This window comes from Cyphomyrmex costatus, unplaced genomic scaffold (genome assembly GCF_001594065.2).
Source record: "Cyphomyrmex costatus isolate MS0001 unplaced genomic scaffold, Ccosl1.0 scaffold193, whole genome shotgun sequence".
Classification (NCBI taxonomy): Eukaryota; Metazoa; Arthropoda; class Insecta; order Hymenoptera; family Formicidae; genus Cyphomyrmex; species Cyphomyrmex costatus.
The window spans coordinates 2,125,068-2,147,333 of NW_017275965.1; the positions used below are offsets into that span (position 1 = coordinate 2,125,068).

The window sequence follows — 22,266 nt, forward strand, 5'->3', positions numbered from 1 at the left end:
ATAAGAAGGGTTGCCGAAGTGAAGGGGTGGCGATGAAAAGCGTGCACGAATGGGGTGGTGGAGGCAGCACAATCGCCGCTCTGGCGGATATTGCCGGAACTACGAATTACCCCGTGCTGTCGGGGGTACTTCCCTGTCGGGGTGCGCTTCTTCAAAAGCTCGAATGAAGCGTTACATTGTCAGTGTCTATCTCGAAATAACGGCGCAAGAGATTCTAGGGATGAAATTTTGCGTCGATAAGGAAGAACCTCGCTTGGGGTAGTCATAAGAGAAGTACAAATTACCTTGGAGTTTTCCCTTATACTATGCGTTACTAAATTGTGAACTTACTAATTTCCTTATTGTTTCTAAGAAGATAAAAAAAAAAGTAGATATTAAAACTATAATTATTTGAATAAAAATGGGAAACTTTTTTATATATTTATAACCGTTGTAACATTAGATGATGAATAGAAAATACAATAGAGACAATAGAATTTTTTCCTGATATTTTTCAATTATAATTCGTAATGCCAGAAATAATCTATATTGCAGGAAAAAATGCGAATTTAAAATAAAATATATAAAAGTAGCTTTAAATAACTCTTTTTAAAATTATTTTATTATTATTTATTTCTCTGGGTGTATTTAGAAAAACGTTATTAGTACAACTATTTGTATCCTTCTATCCTTGCTTTACAATAAATGACAAAGATAGAATAACAAACATAGCGTTGCATTTTTAGAAAATAAATTAATAATTACTTTAAACGCGCCTTTAAGGAGAAGTTTTGTAATTTTGATACAACGTATAACTCTGCAATTTTATTGCAATAAAATAGTTATTGTTTATAAACGAGAAGTAGATATATATTAGCACAAAATAATATCAACTGGAGGATGGCCTTGTTAAATTCTATTTTTTTTCTTTACTGCTAAAATTTAGATGAACAACCCTAAAAAAGGTGCTATGTGTGAACTACGAAAGGTTAAGGCTGCACACGATCGGAAAACCATAGATCCTAAGAGAAACTTTCTCGGCCTATGTGGCACTAACAATAAATAACAAGGTCGGCAATAAATAAGGAGCACGATGGAGAAGGTCTCGTGCGTCACAAAAGCCGGGGTCACGATACAGAAAATGTCCAGCCAAGCGCATTCATCAAACTTTTACGAGAATATTAGGAACATCACAAAATAATTCGCATATTGATTTTTAGAGAGAGAAACAGACAAATACTTGCATAAATAATTTCAATTAGATTTGCGAATAATTTATATACCTAAATTTCAGATCTCTTTCTAAACTCTCCAATAAATAAATTCTATGAAACTTTTAATCGGTTAGTAAGAAGAAAAGTCATATTTTTTATCTGATACGACGATCAAATCTTTATTAAACAAATATTTTTATAACACTAAACGTGATTTGTATTGAACGTTGAAGTGAAACATTCGCCCACATTTTCCATTAAAATTTCGATCAAACTTTATATTAACTACGTTAAATGTAAAGTTGCAAAAAATAAGCGTTCGATTTTTTTTCCTACACAACCATGGCTAACTGCTCCTGCAAGTTGTTAAGTTTCGCCACGTCGTTACAGCTTGGCAGTCGTAAAAATCTGTCATTTCGAAATTTGCGCAACGTTTTAGTATTAACATCCACGTCTTGGTACTTTCTGTACATCAAACGGTAATACTTTCCGCATAACGTTTTTTCCTTTTTTCCCTCTCCTTCTCTCTCTCTCTCTCTCTCTTTGCGGCACACAACTCGTTCTTCCTATTTATATTCGGAATCGGATTTATGCACGAGTGCCCATTATGGAAAAACGTTGCTCAAAGAATAGAGGAACCGTCTGTGTCTGCAGCCACCCGGCAACTGTGCATATGCCACACGAGTTAGAGTGCATGTGCATCTTCACGCTGTGCATACAACCAACTTTGGAAATGAGCCGAAACCTCTTTCCACGGTAGAAAAACGAAGGTGGGAGGGTACACGAAGTCAGACAAGGTCTTCGAAGTGTAAGTGCGCGAAATATGATGAAATTGTACATAGGGAAAACTTGGTTTCTAGGAAAAGTGACGGTAACCATAATAGAAATCCTACATAGAAAAGTTTGTGATTGTACTTTGTGAAGAAGCAGCAGAAGTTTCGTTAGTAATATTCACTAACAAGAAGATAAAAATTAAATGATAAAATTAATAATTAAATTTTATAATCTCAAGTAAACCGCATTTTATTCTGCGAAATTATTTAAAGTTTTTTTTTTAAATTATATCAGAAAAGACTTGCATGTAAAAAATATGCAATTTTTATTATTTTATATAGAAATTCATATCATACTGTATATTTGCCATTGCCATTTCTCCCACGTACTTTTTGTAATGCAGATCAATAATTTCCACTTCAGAAAAGATCGCGCAATTCTCAAAAAACGATGATAAGTAGGTCGATTTAGAGATGAGAAGCTTTGAATCTCCTTCATAGAACGGATTCTCAGCGCATATCGATCATTTCTGTTTTCGCTGCCTTTCAGATGGAAAAGGATCGAGTAAACCCGCTCGACGAATTGTGGATATTTGCTTCCAGCATTCGGTTTTCAACTACATTTTGTTTTTATTCCCGAGCTATCGATGCATGTCGGCGCATCGTGCAAAAAATATCGTATCGACATTGCGTATTATCGGGGCTCAACGTGTAACAGTTGTATATGGACCACTATTTTCCGATGTACAACGACTAACTAAATTCATTTGCAACTGCACGAAACAATTTAGCGAGATATAAAAAGTGTAGTAATTCAGTTATATGTGCGGAAAAATGATGTTACGGCATTGTGTCGCAACATTAATTGACGTATGAATTTGGCATAGCATACACCTTTGAGATATAAATCAATTTTTTTATATTTAAAATATTTAAAAATTAAAAATATGTAGATTCAATAAAACCGTGACGATCAAAGATATAAATGCTTTAGAGAGAAAATCGATATTCTAATTTGAATATTTATCTACACAAAAATTTTAACAATGGAGAAAATAAAAAATTCAAACACATTAAGATGTCTATACAAATTTAATCTACGTAAATAAAAAAATTTTAATATCCATAAAAAAATACAAATACTTTATTACCCATTAAAATTTTTATTTCATTATTCTAGTCTTAAATTTTTCTTTATTAGCCTTACTCTTATCTTGTTCAATTATCCACACGTTAATAGCCTTAAGGAGTAGTTAATTGCTTCTTAACCGGTTCGCACAGGAAGGTACAAACTGTAAAAGTTGTAGGTCCGATAGTTTATCGTTCCCTCATACAGTCACTCGCTGCTAATCGCGTGGTTTACGGGCCCCGAAGTCATTCCGTGCAAAACTCGAGTGCAGTTTGTGTGCAGTTTCCGTTTCCATCGTGATGAGTGGAAACTTTGGTCAGGCTTCTCTCCGTTCCGGTGCCACCATTCTCGTGCGGCAGTGTAACCGTTTTCGCTTTAAAACGCTGGGGTTTGTTTTAAACTTCATTGCGATTTTCTTCGAGTCTCAACGCGCGAGACTAATTCTTCGTCCACTTCTTCGTTTAGCTCTCTTCGTGCGAGAGAGCCATAATTTTCAAGAACTACTTAAAGCTGCCTTAGACAGGCGAGCCTGAAAACTTTTCCTAACGACACAACAATCACGAGAACTTCCGCACCGCGACATTGATGCTGATATGTAATAAAGATTCGTGCTTCCATTAGGCGATTAAAATTAGAAAGAATTTTTTCTGAAGTTTGTTTCATATAGATAACTTTACCGTTACATTATATCAAATGACAGCTCATTTAACTCTTTAATGTTTCTTTCTAGTTTTGAGATGTAAGCCGACATTAGTTGTTTTCGTTCTATAATAATCTATAGCCTCAACATTCGTCATATCAAGGATACGAGGACATATCGTATGTCTGAACCAGACGCACGGGTAAATAATTTACGAGGCGATCGCTCGAGTTGTCAAAGGTGCAGGTGAGTAATGGCGGAAGTACTCACGCGAGATAGGATCCGCGCTATCGAGCTTCCTGTCGGAGACGACGTTCTCATGAACGGCTTCCTTGCTTGTCCTTGGACGACATCCAGCGGCAGGGTTTGTCTCGTTGCTGTTAGCGACTCCTTCCTGGTTTTTGTGCTCGTTTCGTAGGTGATCGTTTCTCTCATTTGGCTTGCAGGCACCGCCACCAATTCCGACTTTCGACGATGGTTTGCAGCTGATGCCTCCCGGGTTCCCATTAATGTTCGTGTTAATGTTGATGTTGCTATTGCCGTTGGTCGATACGTGATTGTCGGCCTAAACGGCACACAAATCGATCGTAAATTGTGGTTTCCCCACTGGTATTTTTAGATTAATTTTAGTTATTTTATTGGTTGTAAAAATCAAAAGAAATGTAATACAAAGATAATTCAATTGGTAAATTTACTTGGAATATTAAACACAAAAGGAAAATATCAGAAAGACTTGTCAGCATAAAAAATGAAAATATTCTTTCTGTGTTTAATTCTTTATTACTCACATGAGATGTTCAGGATATCTTAGTCTCATAAATTCGCTAAATGCATAAATGCTATTGTACACATTATTATATTTAACCTAAATTATTTCATAATTAAAAGAAATTTACAGATTATCTTTATCTAAAGAATGTATACAATATTATCAATCTTTATTTAATTGTAAATTATTAAAGAGAAAGAGAAAAAGGTAGAGAGAACTGAAATGAAAATTGACGTATAATATTAGGACGTCAGAAACATCTCACGCGAACAATTACATTAAAAAGAACCAGACGAGGGTAGAATTAATAAAGAGGAATTAAAAAAGTTATATTAAAAGTAGATAAAAATAATGCATTAATGTTTTAAATGTTAATCGATCTTCTTGTAATTATAAAAAGCAATGCATTGTTGTTAGAAAAAAATTAGCAATAACGCAAAAATTGCGTGAAACAGCGACGCTGAATCGTGCCGGAACGTCCTTCACGACGAGGAGCGATCTATCCTCTTTAACCCTTTACATCGGAACGAGGCGAGGCTCGTGGTACCACCTGCCACCCATTCCCAGCTATAATTGAAGTTGTCTCGTTTCGTATTGTAAAGCTATATAGTCGGCAGAGTTTTTTTTCTCGCGAGTTGCACCGGCTGGAAAGGCAAGTCTTTTATTCTGTAAGCACTTCGTTACGAGACTAACTCGGGATATTTCCCAAAGACATCTGTCCTACGCCGAAGAAGGAAAAGAGATAACCTGTCTTGCACTTTCTTCCCCCGCATTCAGCGATCATTTGACCTTTTGCCGCCAACACGTTTTTAGCAAGAACTTTCCTAATATGACTTTCACGTTTAACGTGGTAGTTAAATCGAGGTAACATCGGCAGATAATTTACCAGATAACTGCAGCTCACGAATGAGAATTAATTAACCGATTTGCAATCTCGTATCGGACATCTATGGTACATTGCAAATTGTGTCGAAATAACGCCATTTCATATTTAATGTACAGTCCTAAATAATATTTTTGCCGAGAAATTGCGATCGAGTATTTATTAGTGATAATCTACAGAATAAGAATTTGTAGGTACGGTCTTAGACTGCGAGACCTGCTCAAGGGACTCAGATTAATCTTTGTAATTCTATGCCATGACTTGTTTTCCCGCAAGCGTTAACTCGCAAAAGTAAAATGGACGCTAACATAACGGATTCAATTTCCAAGTTAGTTAGTATATAACCAGAATCTATGTTATAACAGACTAGTAACATAAAGTAAACATGGTCAAGGGTCTCTGAACAAGGTAAATCAATCCCGCAATGGTTTTACAACTCGCGGTTCGTCGGTTAAGCACGTGTAAAGATCGAGCGTCGTTCTCACCGAACTGGTCATGCAGGTGGACGAGGTAGACGAGCGCACCACGACTATCCTGTTTTGATTGTGATCATTGGAGGCGATCGTAGAAACGGCGGCGTGATTGACCAAGGCGTGAGTGTCATTGGTACCCGTTGGGCTGGAGTTGACATTGCCGCTGCCACCCAGGGAGGTCTGTCTGATGACCAGAACGCTGCCCGCTGGCTCCAACACGACTACCTGCCTCATCCTCGTCGCGCGGTTCCTTGCCGGTCTATTCTCGCCAAATGCGAGAGAGTCCACTCTCTTCCCGTCTGCTCGTCGACGATGACGACGGCGGCGACGTTAAGCGTGTCGTTCTCCAGCACGACACGTTCTCCGGCTCTTAAAGCTCCCACTCGTTCGCTGCCGTCTGTTCCTCCTGCGCGCACAAACACATCCAGGCTGATATTAGAGCTGTCGTTTTAGGGGATGATCCTACCCGCCCGCGCCCACACCCGCTGCCACCCCGGCGCGGATCTACACGCCCGCTTTCGTTCGTAACCGCGCGAGCCCGACCGTACCGGCGTGGCTTCTTCCGGAAGGCGAATCGATGGGATTATTTCTGCCGACACCGTCGACGTGCGACTCTCTACCTCTCTTTCAATAAGGCAGCTCTCGCGGTACATCACCTCGGTATCAAAGTAGCGGGCGTGTGCGCGATTTAAACTAAGGTTGGGTCCAGAACCTGCTGGCTTTTAAATAATGGCCCATTGCACATTCAATGCTTTAATGTGCCCCGCTTTTTCATAAGGTTTCGTACCTGTAGCGGGAGCTCAATCGATATTATATTGTCTAAGAAATTTAATTGAGAGACTCTCATCATCATACATTGGATGACTTTGCTACAAAAGAAAAATTAATTAATGTTAAATTGCCACGTAAGAAAGACAAACAAATTTTAAACCAAATTCAATTAATAATTGATATAACTTCTTACTTCTGCATTTAAAAAAAATTACGTCACACTAATATATTTGTCGCAGTAATAAATTGATATATTTTTTTCGAAAGCATAGAGTGTAAACAGCGAAGATCTAAAATATTTTTAGTTACATTTATCGTACGGGATTGAAGAAATACATCTTATGCTGACCTCGATTTTATTGCAATCCAAAGATCTGGTCATCCTAGTTTAAAGCCCAGTGCGATTTTCTCATTTTCTCGGGTCGCCCGAGCGAAGGAATTTGTTTTCGAGATCTCTGAGCTCGTAGCAACAGGAGATCTCGAAGGAATCGGGGTTTAAAATTGAATGGATTTTGTTCAGAACCATTTGTGATCGTGTCGTGATACTTTGTGATACGCCATGAAATAAAAAGAAGGAAAAATTTGTGGAACTCGAAATTACTAGAGAGACAAGATATTTGATATTATATACGGATACACGTATATATATTTATTTTTATAAGTTCCCGAATTTCAGAAAAAAACATGAATTAAATTTAATTAAATTAAATTTATATATATATGTGTGTGTGTGTGTGTGTGTGTGTGTGTGTGTATATGTATGTATTTATAGAGCTTATAAATTATAAATTTAATTATAATTATTAATAAATAGATGTCTCTGACAAATAATGATAAATCTTAAAGATGTAATATTGTAAAGAATTCGTGCATTATAAACATTCAAAATGTGCGTTTTCACAATGCTGATTCTTGTTTGTATAATAAAATAAGAAACGAACCTCTGTTAAGTATTTGAAACGGTTCCAAGCTATTATTGAATTAGTAATTTGATAAAAAGGTAGGAGTGTCTTTCGTATATTCAAAATGTGCGTGAGTTAGAATTTGCGTCTTATTTCATTAATTCTTATGGAGAAAATGCTTTTCAGTCCATTAGCTCAAAATAGAAAGTAAAATAAAAATGATCGAGAAATCATCTGGCAAATTTCCAGATTTATTTAAGCACACGATAGTTTTCACGTGTGAACAGCAAGATTGTTCATCTTCGTAGACTTCGCGGGATTACTTATTAGGTTGGCATGCATAGTCATAAATGCATTTCTTGGCCGCCACTGTCATGGATTTGTTCGGCAAACAAAAGTACATCATTGCCAATTTCCACGTACAATTCTAACGGAAAAAAATCCTAGTTGTAGCAAGAAGCAACGAAACTAAACAGATTTATCATCTTTCATGTATCGTTCAAATTGTATATCATAGAAATTATGAATTATTATATAAATAATTATCAATATAAATCATTTTTATAAATTAATATCATTAATCTAATCTAAACAATTATCATTATTATAAATAATTATTAATACGAATAATTTTTATTTAATCAGCACAACATTTCTGTGCAAAAATATGCTCGTAATCAACTTCCGATAGGGTAAAAATTACAAAAATAATTAGGGAAGTGCATGATTAAAAGAAATAAATTAGACGTCATTCGTTTTATTTCAAAGCTTTTCAGAAATAGTAACTCCATGCGGCACCCCGATACTGATATAATCCGTCAAGCGTTCCGGTCGCGATGACGCGTAGCTCCGTCATGTACGATCCGTGATAAACGCACGTCGTGTATTTTAGTAAGAATTAATGTCATTCGCTTGGCGTGCCTTCAATAGGCATTAAATATACAGGGTGAATGTTAAAGGCGAGTAAATATCGCGGTCATTCATGTATGGAGCTGTATCGAGCGCGCGCGTAGCGGATATCTGCCGGTACAACGGCACGTGCAATAATAATAGAACCGTCGCGTCGCCGGTGCATTCACACGCGGAGGATGTCCGTTACTATCCTACAGCACGTTGTGCAAACAACTTACTGTCTAGACTTACGTATCTGTTACGATTGTTGTAAGATTAGATCTCGGATTTTAATCGGTTGACTTGATCATCACATTCGCGAACAAAACTTTTAAGTTCACTCTGATCGCACGCAGTCACCTTCACGACGATCAAGCGTGGAATGCTGGAGATTCGCTCGATATACAACTCGAAGAAAACATCGTGAAAATTTTGGCTCACTACTTAAAAAAGATTATTTTCAGATCTGTGTCCAACTAAATTTTTTAATACCTTAACAAAATCAATTTTTTCTTGTATCTACAGTCATAAAAAATTGTTGAGCACACGATTTTTTATGTATGAAACAGTAACATTTTTATAGAAAAACTTTTTTTTTATTAGTTTACATTTTTTAGTTAATAAAAAACTAAATTTGGATCTGCACATAATATTGTTGGCTTTACTTTTTTGTGAAAATTTTTAATCAAATAATTGTATAATAAAATAATCATAACGAAAAAGTAACGATGAAACCCTTTTTCGTGCAATTTTAAGTACATTAATTGTAAGAGAAAAATATTTGATAACGAAAGTATTTTTTTTATTATAATTGTATAGAATAATAATTGCAGTTAGAAGCTCCGTTTTTACCGTTATAATGTTAATAATAATAATTATATTTATAATTCTACGAAAAAATATATAGTTGGCACTGAAAATGACTATAAATTATAGTTAACACTGCAAACCACTGTAATAGTGAGTGACTTTATATACGTGCGTGATTTAGTTTTCCGTATAAAAATAACACATTATACTGTATACAAAAATGGATTTACATGTTTAAACGCGTAACATAGTGTTATATTTACACGGAAAACTACACATATGTGAAGTATTATATCTTATTATATACTTAGAGAAAAATTGGTAAAGTGGTTATAGCATATATTATTTTTTCCTTTTAATATAAGTGATATTTAAGTGGCTTTTTTAGATTTATTAACCTGAAAACCACATGTTCAGCAGTACGAATTGTTATTACGTAAAAATGAATGTATTATTATTAAATTATTATCTCGAAGAAATTTTCTGTTTTGAACTGAACTATCCTTTAACATGAGTAAAGTTAAATGCATCTGTTAATACACACTGTGTATTACACTTGTGTCACTTCTAATCCTCAGCCGCGCTGTGTACGTCACGTGTAATCCGAGAGGTTTATGGCCATGCTTTTCAAGTTAAATTAATATTAAAGATGATTAAAGCATTGTGTTAAAAAATGACGGGGTATAAAAACTAATACACAAAAGAAAATAAAATTTCGTGTTAAGAAACATGTTTCTGGAAAAGCAGATTTTTTATAGCTTGATTAAATTCATATTTATACTACAAAAGCTTTACAGGAATAATTTTCTCTTCACTAATGCCTCTTTGAACGGAATAAAATCTAACATATCAAAAATGACGTGAATGAGAAAGAACACCAGTCAATGAATAAAATCTAACGATGTCAATAATGATGTATAAATAAAGAGAATACTAAATGTGACACATTTCTCTCATCGCTTTTAGAACGGATGTAGAATTCTTTAGACCGCCATGCACTGCTAGCTTCGTGCTGATATCGTTAACTGGAAAATCACATATAGGTGACTACAGATCGATCGATCTCCAGGCACTCATATGTTGCGCACGTCTTCCAAAAGCAAAACCGCCGTGTTATAGGAACCGTCGTAGTTTGACGTTTATGAAGCGCGATATTAAAGAACGCGTGCGAGAGTAGCGAGCTTAAAAAAAAAAAACTGAAAAGATCGACTAGAAAATTTTCGATCAAACTTCGAGCATCTCTCCACAGCGAATTTTCTTTCATTAATCATCCAAAGAGAATTTCATTTGATAAATCCTTCCTTACCAATCTATATTAAGAAATTTCACGTCACAAACTTTTCATGTAATGGCGAAGTAATAGAAAATGGAGAAAATTGAAAAAATATTACGACAAAATAATTTTCTAATGGTGAACTACAATTCCTGTATAAATTTCTATTAAAATTTTGATAATTATTCAACAATAATGTACGCGTTTCCTTTAACTTCTCGGAGTTGAATCTATTGATTCATTTATGCAATTATATTTTTATATTTATAAATTTGAAAATTATTTCTATTAAGATAAATTTAGTATTCATACGCATACATACATTCTTGTTTATACGAGTTATGTCATTTTAGTTCCTTATCTTAAAATTAATTAGCGCCTTTTAGTCATAAATTAAATGAATTTCGTAAACTCAGCGTCAGTAATCGTGTTACAGGTTTTGACGTCAGTTCCGGAAGATTAATTACTTTATATAATAACTATGAAATACGCATGTATTTAAAGAAGCTCTATTTTACCTTATTCATTTTAAAACGCCAATTTTGTTTCCAAAATTAAAAAAAAAAGTAATAATATGTTGCTATAAAATATCTAAAAATATTAAATATTCAATACGCAGATAGTGTAATCAACAGCTGAGTATATTGCCTTTAATACATTATACTCGAGAATAAACGTCAGTTTCCAAACAGTTAGTTAGGAATCTGAAATGTTCTAAAGTGATGTTCCTATGCGCGTTTCTCGTTATGCTAGTTGCTATTATCGTTTTCAAACGTGCTATTAGAATCTCCAGCGACAGGAAACGCACGTTCTTGATAACAGCTGATTACGATAAACTCTTCGAGGTAACGAATTCAGTTTGACAATACAAAATACTTTGATATTACATCGATATTTTATCAACATCACAAAGCCATTGAACTTTTCCTCCTGTTTAAAAATGATTGACGAATGGACACATTGAATTGTATATTTAAAACTCGTTACTTTCTCTCTACGAGGATTAAAAACTTGTCACATGAAAGTTAACTGCTAAACAAGTTTCTCATTTTCAGCCATCTCTCGCATCGATTCGAGAGTCTTTGCTCGGCAAGAAGACTTGAGAAAAGAAGTTCTTGCTTCAATAAGTCAAGGCAGAATAAGACCAAGGGATTAACCTTGTACTCTGAAAATATTATCTTTCACGAGGATCTTGCAACCCTTAGGGATGTATCTACAACGCGGCTGCTGTCAGAGAAGATTACGTCGCGTTCACGTTAACATTCATGACGTTTGCATTATGAGAAGCAAGAACAGAGATTAAAGAAATTAATTATTGCCAAATTGCCATGTTTTAGCACAGGAAATTAACAGAGAAGGAAAGAAGAATAGAAGCGTAAACTAAGTCCAAATTGCCGTTAAAATGAATTATTTCTACGTTTATTTTCGATCGAGATATTTAAGAATCAGATATATAATTCTTGAAATTTCCAGCATAATTAAATATGGAATGGATGGAATTAATGAGATAATATACATACCATAAATATAACATATTTTACGTAAAATACATATAAATAATTAAAAAAAAAGAAACCATTTTGTACTATAACGGAAGCTAACAAAACTTAGACTCAATTAATCTCCAGCTTAATCTGCTTCTGAGACAATAAAAATATGATAATTACTTAAAGTTTATTTTTCATATAGCTACTGTCTCGAAAACTAAATTTATTACACGAGCGATAAGATATCGAACTTATACGCGAAACTCTTTTGAAGCGCGAGCATGACTCCGACTTTTTCCAACAGGAATTATCTTTTAAAAATATGACTTGCCCTTGAAAGATAAAACCCACACAAAATCGTATAAAATTTGCGGAATATTGTTGTTATATCCTACGATCAATGCAATGACAAAGCGCGTTAACAAACATTTTAACGTATTTCCAATTTATATAGTTTTAATTAGAGAGCAATTGATTAAAATTAATCTTTATGCGAACTAATCTTTAAGTGGAGAAAAGCTTGTTTATTATATACGTTTGCAAAAATTGAGCGCACTTTTAGAAGATCACTAAAGCTTTTAATTCAAAATATCTATTCCATTATTTACACTAGAAAATTGAGAGCAGTTAAAAAAAGCGAAAAATGATATATTAACAGCGTTGGCTGACAGCAGTCTAACTGAAAATAGAATCTCGTTAATTCAATAAGAAATAGAAATTTGTTAATTCAATCTTGTTAATTCAATGATGGTACTAATAAGATGAATACACCATGCTCTTGTTTAATATATATATAGAATGTTATTTACTTTATATAGTTATTAATCTTTATAGAACACGAACATAATGGTGGCGCTGAAACAACGTTATACTTTGAGACAAAGAATACAATGAAATGAATTACAACAAATCTTACTCAAGAAGAAAAGCTATAAGATTTTAAAAATAGACCCTGCCCTCTAAAGGTTAAAATACATTAAATTAGCAAGAGATTCCATTTTCTAATTTCGCCTAGACTACCGTTGACTAACGCTGCTCATTTTTCTTCTGTGCAGAAATATATTCTGAACGAAGTATATATAAGAGCACATGAAACACACGGTGTCGCAATAAGTTCTCGATTAAAAAAACCTGATTATTCTCTCATCGATCGAAGTCACGGGAATCTAGCACGCTGCAAAATAATTTTCACGTTCGACGGTCCAACGACGTTCCCGCCAAAAATTCACGCCGTCGACACGATGATGAACGTGTAATAACTCGCGATCGTCCTGGATCATCCACCTCGAATCCATCAGCGACCAATATGGTCCATCGAATTCATATGGTAGCCGCACGTGCCCGCGCGGACAAAGCGCGAGATTTCTCCCTCGCGGGCGGTGGCGAGCCGTGGGTTTACGATATGCTCTAAAAATAGCGGCGACCATAAAGCCGCCACGCGGACGGGCGAAGCCGCGAACACGACGGCGACGTCGCGACGTCGCGTCGCGTCGTGGCGACACGCACACGCTCGCCCAAAGAGCGCACCAAGTCAACAGAAAATCAAAATGATTTTATTTTGACATTATATAGAAGTCAAGATGATCTCATTCTTTTTTTTTTTAAATTGACTATTTATTGATGTTAAGAATCAAAATCAAGTCATTTTGATTTTTTGTTAATTTTTATGCGTTCATGGCAGGCATCATTCCTCTGTGTATAGCCTCGGTAGGCGCGCACTCGATTTTCTATTTTCTGTAAATCCTGTATTTCGTATCAGATGGTGGTGACATTCTGGATTTAATAATGCATGAAAGAGAAATAAAAGCGACGTGACAGAATACTCACGGGATCCGTGCTCCGAATGAGAACAGAAGGCCCGTCGCCGATGAAGGTAATCATTTCGGCACGCCGCGCTTCTCAGTGCGCGGCGTCGATGCGACTCTCCCGGGCGTCTCTCCCAGCAGTTCGTTCACCAACGGCGACGACGGCACCTTCCTCCGCGCGATGGTACCGCGACGCTCATGATCGACGACGAGGACGACGGCGACGACGACGAAGATGGCAGTCTTCTTCGATTGCGCTTCCTCGTGCACGCCTCGGACACTGTCCGTCGGTTTGGCGTGCGTGCGTGCGTGCGTGCGTGCGTGCGATGCGCGACACTCTCACGCAGGGAATCGCGCGATCACGCGTGCCCGCGGTGGCCGCGGTCGATCCTCGGAATCCATGACAGGTATACGTGCGACACGTATACGTTGTACGTGCACGGAGCGGAGCGGTGCGAGGCGAGCGTGGATCGCATGCGCCGCTCCAAGGTAAGTCATCGCGCTCTGTGCCGTCGCGGTCGCGCCAGGGCGGACGTAGACGAGAAAACTCGCGGGCGGAAATTCAAAGCGTTTCCCGCCAGGCGCGCCAGTTTCCACGGAATAGGAGGCGATGACGTTACCGCGCGTTGTAAACGTAAACGCGAAACGTCGGAGCGTATCTCGACAACAATGGCAATCGTATTTCATAATGTGTGGCACAGATCATTTCAGCAATATTGTAGCAAAATTGCAACGTTCTAGCCATATTGCTGTAACATTGCAAATGTTATTGTAAGCTGCTGTGCTATGAAATAATGGAACATAACTGAGTCATGTATGATCAGTATTGTCTAAGATTTGAAATTTTGAGCATATTGACTTGAAGTATACCGATGTTTATGCATATTTATGTTTATAAGGCAGTGCCTTATAAAATTATAAATCTTGGACAGCACTACTAGATCTATTTTTTAAGCTAAATTTTTTGCAATATGAAAAGAGAAAAAAAGAAGAAAGTTGTTTACCTGTCACAAACGATGTTCAAAACGTATCGTCCATAATGGTATCTCTTAGAATCGAGCCTCGAATGACCAGGAACATATCGAAAAGTGTCTATAATCAAGATCGTAATTAGTTAAATTGAAATTTTTCGTTTAGATCAACGAAAAGAAACAGAACGAGTAAAACTATCACTACCCGAGAGAGACTAGTTAATGTTGTCTCGCGACTCACAAAATTTTATCAAATCAACGTTTTTCTAACGTCTTATGTTTCAAGGCGTCGTAATTTAAAATGTCCGACACACCGCTCCGGCGAGAAGTCGCGCGCATATCGATGAATTATTCGATATTCGAGATATTCGAGAAGCGAATAGCGCGCGCATTTCAACGTCAAAGATTTCGAAGGTCTTTTTAGATTTTGCATGCTTACTTCAAATTTCTTTTTTAAGAATTAAACAATTCCGTATCTCGTCGATCACACTGAAAACATTTTTTTTGCAAATTTAAAGTCGTAAATAAACATCGATTAAAGATGAGCATTTTTCTATCAACTATCTTATACAATATTTATCGCGTTCTTATCCTGAATGGCATTTTACTTAAGACTTGTTTTTTTTTTTTAGCTGAACTTTTCACACGGTTCATCTCTCACCTATTTTTCTTTTCATATTGAAGAAAAAAACAGAAAAAGATAAGCTGCGCAAGAAAAGTTCAAATAAAAAAAAAACAAACCCTTAGATATAGTCTCTCTATACCCTCTATAGTCTCCAAGTAGCACACAACGCCTACAAAGCATTAAAACAGCACTAAAAAAAAGTATAATGCTTTTTTTTTAGTGCTGCTTTGCTGTTTTTTTTTTAGGCGCTGCTGTACTACTTGTTTCTCTTCAATGTAAAATATTATTTCTAACTAAATTACATCTTATCGATTTTGCATTCATTGTATGACATGCTAATTTTGTCGCGCGTAATACTGAGAATGATATATAACGTAATGAAAGCAGGATAATTAAATTTAACGCACAATAGTTTATTTTACACATATATTTCGTTACGCATTCGAGCGTTCCTTTAGAGAGACAAAATCAATCACGCTCGTACAATCAATCAATGCTTCTCTCTTTCTACTTCTCTTATTCTCATACATTGATAACAGATTAAAAGCATTCTACATTTCATTGAGCGCATCGTAAGCTTGTACCGGATGATTTCCAGTATATAGGATTTGGTCAGTTTCGCTCAAACTCCATTTAACAAAGAGGCCGTAACTCCATATATCGTTACACAAAAAATGAATTATAATTTTTGTGTATATAGATATATATTAATACATATATAATACAGAAATTCATGATGTGCTCCGAAAAAACATTCGTTATGTATAGTAATCCTACAAATACATTGATATTTCTTGTGAATATAGACTATCCTTACAACTGTATTAATTCCAGAGATGCGAATCAAGATGTTTTAATTACTTAGATTGTGGAATTATGAAATACTAAAAACTTGTAATAATCATTTTGGCGTAAAGACGAAGCAAAAGAAAATACAAATCTCATTAAATGATTCAAGTAAAAAAGTATATAAATATATATATATATAAACAATCCATGACTATAATATCTATTATCGTGATCAGTAACAGTTTCCATTTTAAAAAATTAACAAGATTTAATTATAACTCATCATTCATTATGCATGGTATGACGTCATGACTAAAAATCAATGTAAATAAAATAGATGACTGAAAAATTGGCACGAAGGAAATAATCTGTCTGGTACCAATTACCAAGATATGTTCAGTCAACATATTTTCACGCAAATTGAAATCTATTCTTATTTCTTTGTTTAAAAATTTTCTCCTAATATATCATATCGTATTTTTTTCTAATAAATAAAGATAAACGTCACTCTTGCTCTAGTACGTTATATAATATACAAAAAAATTTCCTACAATTATACAGAAATTTTGTGCTGACAATGGAATTCTTCTTTCAATACATTTTCCATCGCTACGTATTCATGCATGATTAGGAATTAACCATCCGAATAATTTCAAATCGTCGCTTCGAATATGCGCTACAATGAAATAATAACGAGAAATAGCCAATATCGATATTCGCAGTCGTGACTTCTGCAATGAGATTACTTCTTTACAATTATTTATGCCTCGATATCCAGATTCGGAATTATTAACATCGCGTCTCGTATAAGCCACTGCGACCTATGTAACGAACCCATTTTATCACATCGTGATCAGAGTAATTCAATTTGGACTCGAAAACTTTCAAGTAGCGCACTTTAAAACCAGACGGCGCAAACGGCACCTCAAAATTCATTGATATCGGTGGTCTCGTCCATTTCTTCTTCGTGTCCGTTTCTAGCAGATCGATCTCGGCGGACAATTGTGTCTCCTTCATGCCAGCCATGCGCTTGATCTTCCATACAATCGCGTTCTCCGATGCTTTGTATTTTGCTTTACCCTTCAAACATATCAGTTGTACACCGGCAGTATTTAACGGCGTTGGTACGCGCACTTCTATCTTCTGTCCCAACAACGAGGGCTTGAAGTTTGATTTCAAAACCGCTTTGACTTCCATTTTCGTTCGACCCACCTCGCGCACTAATGGTATTACGCGGAATGGCAATGATATATCCTTCGTGGTACGGTATCTGTAAATAAAAACAATCTTTATATCTAGGATTATTTTCGTAATCAAAAATAATTACAAATAAACTCTCTGTCATTTTGACGGAAATAACTTTTTAAGTTAAAATCAATCTGCAATAAAAATTACTATAATTAATGCATTAAAGTTCGTATCTCACCTCATCAGTTCAAATTCACCATCCGGTGGTATAAAACTAATGGAATGTTCCGTCTCGAATTTGCTAAGCTTAACACACTGATGGAATTGGCAGTCATCGATAACAACAACCGGTTTGCCGGATCTAGCGCCTGTGGGATCATCACCGCCACCTCCTAATCCGCCGCCTCCTTTCATACCCTTAGCCTCCATTACAATCTTGTCGTTAATCCCAAACTTGCATTCTGGCATACCAGACAAATAGGATTTCATTACCACCTGAAAAATAATTTATTTATCAGGAATTTGTGAGAGGTCTGATGAATTATTTTATTTTCTTTCGAGAATTTACCTTTCCAGCAACGTGCGCGCTAAGAACTTGACCCTGAGGGCTCATCAATAGATTTACATATTCAAGTACATCCAAAAAGAGCTCATTACGCCTGTACTTGATGCCCTCTCGCCTCCATCCAATTTGACCTGTAACTTGCGATGTTATCTGAGCTTGTTCTTCCTTGGTGGCTGATTTCACTCCTTGTTGAGTAATAAATGTCTTCAACACTCCTGTGTCACAGTTTTGTGGGTATCCAAAATCAAGTATCTCTGTAAAAAAAAAGTCAAATAAAGTTCCAAGGAAAAAAGCCATGTATAACATAGTTATTAAAATATCAAACTTTAATACTGACCATCGAGCAACTCGTAAATAAGCACGAAATTGTTCTTGATGTTCTCTTCTGAAATCTTGCCAAAATATGATTGCATAACGTCTATGATCTTTAGCAACAGCTCGAATACCATCGCTGCATTAACATTTTGTTTGGTAACGGCAGCTAACCAAATGTTAGCGCGTTTTATATGGAAAAATGATGTTCTGGCAATGTTGGTTACAGGCGAGCGCACTTGCTGTCGTGCGTGGATGACATTGACACGAAATGCATCCACTGCATTACGACCAATATCATCCCGATACACTCGAGAGATGAGCACCTCTCCTTTATGGTTGTAAACAAACAGACCCCCTATCATCTTGACAGAGGGCAGAGCTAGCTTTTTGAGTCAAAATTAATCTGCAACAAAAATTATTGTAATTGATAACTGTAAAGTACACAACAACAAATATCAGTACAACAAACTTTCTAATCAGCCAAGTCTACTTGTACAGACTGCAGTTTGTCTACTGATAAATTTTATAAGCAGAAAGGTTACAATCTCATCTATTATATCAAATGTAACGGAATGCTATAAAAAATATAACTGAATTTTTTTATATAACTTGACAGCAGATTGCTAGAAACCAAATTGAGCAGAAACCGAACGATTTGACAAATTGGCAGCTAAAATTAAACAAAATCTACATTTAACAGATACTGCTTGATTTCTGCCACTAAATTGTCATCAAATTATGTTTATGATATAAGAATCATAGTTATGTCAATAGAACAAGACAACTTAATGAAGACATACATGGTACCAAGTCTACTGCATTTTTCAGATTGAATTTGCTGCCAATCTGCTGATACTCTGCAGACAGGGTTTGCTAACTATGTTTCTAACTTTTAATTTAGTTTTCAAGGAATAAGTCTACAAATCTGTAACACACAATTATTAATCTGATTCCAAACTATTACTGGAAACAGAAAAAAATCAATAAAGCATCCCAAAACATTCCAAAAATAACTCGATATTGGAATCACGCATATGAAGTAAGATAAATCAGATAAATAGTAATCTGACACTTTTTTACTGATAAAAAAAAAGGCTTCGACGTTCAGCGAGTGTGGTCCTAAATTAGATAACTATAGAAAAAATTCGTAAATGTGTGCGGATCGTAAAGACGCGCACGTATCGAGAAAAAATTCATCGGTCATACACTGTAATGACAGACAAACGCCCCATTTGTTAAATGATACTTAGGACCGTCCATCCGTTCGGTATGTCTTGCAAACGGTTAGTATTATCGATCGATTATGCGAACCCCCGCTTAACCCTTCGCGACCAAATCGTCGCCGCGCTCCTCGGGAAGCCGGTGAGGAACGCGAGCTGGAGCAGACTGGAATTTCACTTACACATGACTCCAACGAAAAGTAGCTCGCTGAGATTTCCTTTCTACGATCAGTGATGTCGCACGGAAGTAACACCCACTTTCAGAATTTTCTGATACCGCGGATGGCCAATCGAGAAACCCCACGGGCACTGGCGACGTGGACGAGACAGATTGCGAGCTGGTGAACAAACGAAGGGTTAGGTAGCAATGCCACCTAGAACCACGTTCGTCCTCGTAATCGTCGCTGTCGGTAAAACCAGAGAGAAACCTGAGAGCGGCCATGGAGGCATTTTTCAATGCTTCTAACTCCCCGTACACTAGCGGCACCAAAGTCCATTTTCGAGCTGCGGGAATTACGTACACGTCCGGGGAGTTAGAAGCATTACAAGAAAAAGGCCTCCATGGCCGCTCTCAGGTTTCTCTCTGCTTTAGTAAAACATGTTTGAAGTGCGCGTTTATTTGTGAGGAAAAAAAAATTCACTTGTTTTTATTGTATTTACACTTTATGTATCTAACTATATTTGTTTTTTTTAGTCCTTATTTTATAAAGAAATATATATACATATATATTAATGTATGCTTTTATTATTGGTTCTCTAACAATGTTTCTAATATATTTTATAAATCGTTTTTCTTTATTCGTACAATTTTATTTACAATAAATACTTTCTAAGTTGTTTAAAAAGGAATTTTACTTTAAAGAGTGAAAATTGAGCCAATCTAATTAAAGAGCGTAAATAACTTAATTTCAAGTAGTATCAAGACAAAAGTATACACTCTTCAAAATTTATCTCGAAATTTTAGAGCACATAGTTTAGAACTATTATATTTGTTGAACGAATTGTCATACGTTTACAATTAATAAAGAAATTATATTTAACGAGTTCAAAAATTATAATATATATATACATTGCGATTATTTTATTTTGTTCTTATCTCGAATTTGACACATTTGCAGTAATTTCCATTGTAATTACGCTTCGATCGATTGTAAGACAAACATTTCATTATCCTTATTCGTTACGTATTTGCTGTATTTTTCCATTTATAATAAGAAGTCGGTTATGAAAGATATTTCTTTTCTTTCAGCTCTTATTTCGCATTTAAAAAAAAACAAGATTTCAAGGCAACGAAATTCACGTCGAATGGCGTAATCTTCAATCTTGTTGAATTCATTGTCTGTAAAAAGTATATATAATCCTGTTGAATTCAGAGTGAAATTTATTTCCGCCATTCTCTCTCTTGTAATTTTCGAGGAAGTGTAGACTTCGTTCTCTATTCAAGGCTGCAGAAAACAGTTCCTTGATGACGTCACAGCTCGCTGTATGTCTTCGACCTTGGCCGATGACAATGGCAAGCACCGTCGTTTCTCAGAGGTTTCGCGGGCTCTCTCCCCTCTCGGGTGATTCTTATGAATAAATTCTCTTCGTCGTTCGTAATAGGAATGCGGAACACGCGCGGAATAACTATCGCCGGGATTTTGTCTCGAATATATTTTTATTATACATACATTAATGAAAATATATACATGGTAGACTGCAGCTTCTCGAAGCAGCGAAGTGTCAATATAATTAGCTACAGTATTCGTACGCGATTCTGTTTCATCTGATTTCTTTTTTTTTTTTCATTTTTTCTTTTATTTTTCTTCTTTCTCGACGACATCCTCTCGATAGCCGAGGTTGTCGAGGTTGTCGGGAGGCACGTGTAGGCCGACACGTGTAGACCATGAATGCTGTTGTGTTGTACGCGAGAAATATTTTTTGGAGTTTTCGTTTATTTCTTAAAATTCATACAGCGCACAGACCTCCAGGAGATGTCTTAACAACGTCCAGAAGGCGTTCTATGTCCTAAGCATGTTGCCGCGGACGTTCCCAGAACATTTCTTAGATAAAGTGTGCTGTGTGCTCAGCAAGAAATCTGACGTTATTTGTCGTCATTTTGAAATCGAAATGACGACAAATAATGTCAACTTGTTTGCTAAGTAGGAATAAACGGCTAATAACGGGCCGACCCGATTCGTTCCGAACCCAGTGAGAAAAGACAATGGAATCGACATCGAATTGATGATTTTGACGTCGAATCGATTCCATTTTCATTTCTCACTGGGAATCGTTCTCAGTATGTCGCGATTATTACCCCAAACAACGCAGTCTAAAATTGTGACATAGGGCGTCTTTAAGTCGTCTTTTAGACGCAAAAACCGACTTACGACCCGATTTTAGACACTTTGTTGTCTAAGGACGAGACTGATCACGTCAATCCGTCGATACACGCAGCGGATACCGAGATACTTTCGCTGACTTCGATTAATATCTTTATTTCTCTCATGCTCTCTCTTTTTTCTTTCTCACACACGCACCCTCTCGCCCTTTCATTCTCGCTCGCTCCTTTCTTCCTTCCTTTCCTCTTCTCATCCTATTCACAGCCTTCCTATTCAGACCCTAGTCAGCTTTCTCTCTTGCACAGCCAAACACTTGCACGATCACTCAGCGGCATCAACGCTTCGATCTCTTATCTTCTTAATTAACCGTTACAACACGATTCAACGGTGACAACTGCGGATTATTACAATTGATTAAACTGTAAGTGGCGATCATCGAAAGTGTAACGGTACTTCGTTCTCTCGTTCGCGAA

At 36.2% G+C, this 22,266-nt stretch overlaps 2 protein-coding genes across 2 annotated transcripts in view; both read right to left on the reverse strand.

The window, feature by feature from the left end:
• The window catches only part of Camta (Calmodulin-binding transcription activator), a 45,733-nt gene extending 39,639 nt beyond the window's left edge, over positions 1-6,094 (reverse strand). Inside the window, exons 1-2 of the mRNA XM_018538581.1 lie at positions 5,873-6,094; positions 4,006-4,300 (exon numbers count right to left, since the gene is read on the reverse strand). Coding sequence (XP_018394083.1) covers positions 4,006-4,300; positions 5,873-6,094 — 517 coding nt within the window. The remainder of the gene's footprint in view (positions 1-4,005; positions 4,301-5,872) is intronic.
• Positions 6,095-16,699: 10,605 nt separating this feature from the next.
• AP-2mu (adaptor protein complex 2, mu subunit) lies at positions 16,700-19,773 on the reverse strand. The gene is made up of 5 exons (XM_018538367.1): positions 19,655-19,773; positions 18,275-18,655; positions 17,941-18,191; positions 17,611-17,867; positions 16,700-17,454 (listed from the first exon to the last, which is right to left on the reverse strand). Exons 2-5 carry the CDS (start codon positions 18,612-18,614, stop codon positions 16,974-16,976), a joined length of 1,329 nt encoding a protein of 442 aa, XP_018393869.1. The 5' UTR covers positions 18,615-18,655; positions 19,655-19,773; the 3' UTR covers positions 16,700-16,973.
• Positions 19,774-22,266: the final 2,493 nt, after the last annotated feature.

What these genes read in the sequence shown, in the direction of transcription:
- AP-2mu (XM_018538367.1), bottom strand. Translation starts at nt 18,614, where the DNA reads ATGATAGGGGGTCTGTTTGTTTACAACCATAAAGGAGAGGTGCTCATC. An exon ending in TATTTACGAGTTGCTCGATG is followed by an intron (nt 18,192 to 18,274) that starts GTCAGTATTAAA and finishes TTTTTTTTACAG; the next exon opens with AGATACTTGATTTTGGATAC. An exon ending in GCGCGCACGTTGCTGGAAAG is followed by an intron (nt 17,868 to 17,940) that starts GTAAATTCTCGA and finishes ATTATTTTTCAG; the next exon opens with GTGGTAATGAAATCCTATTT.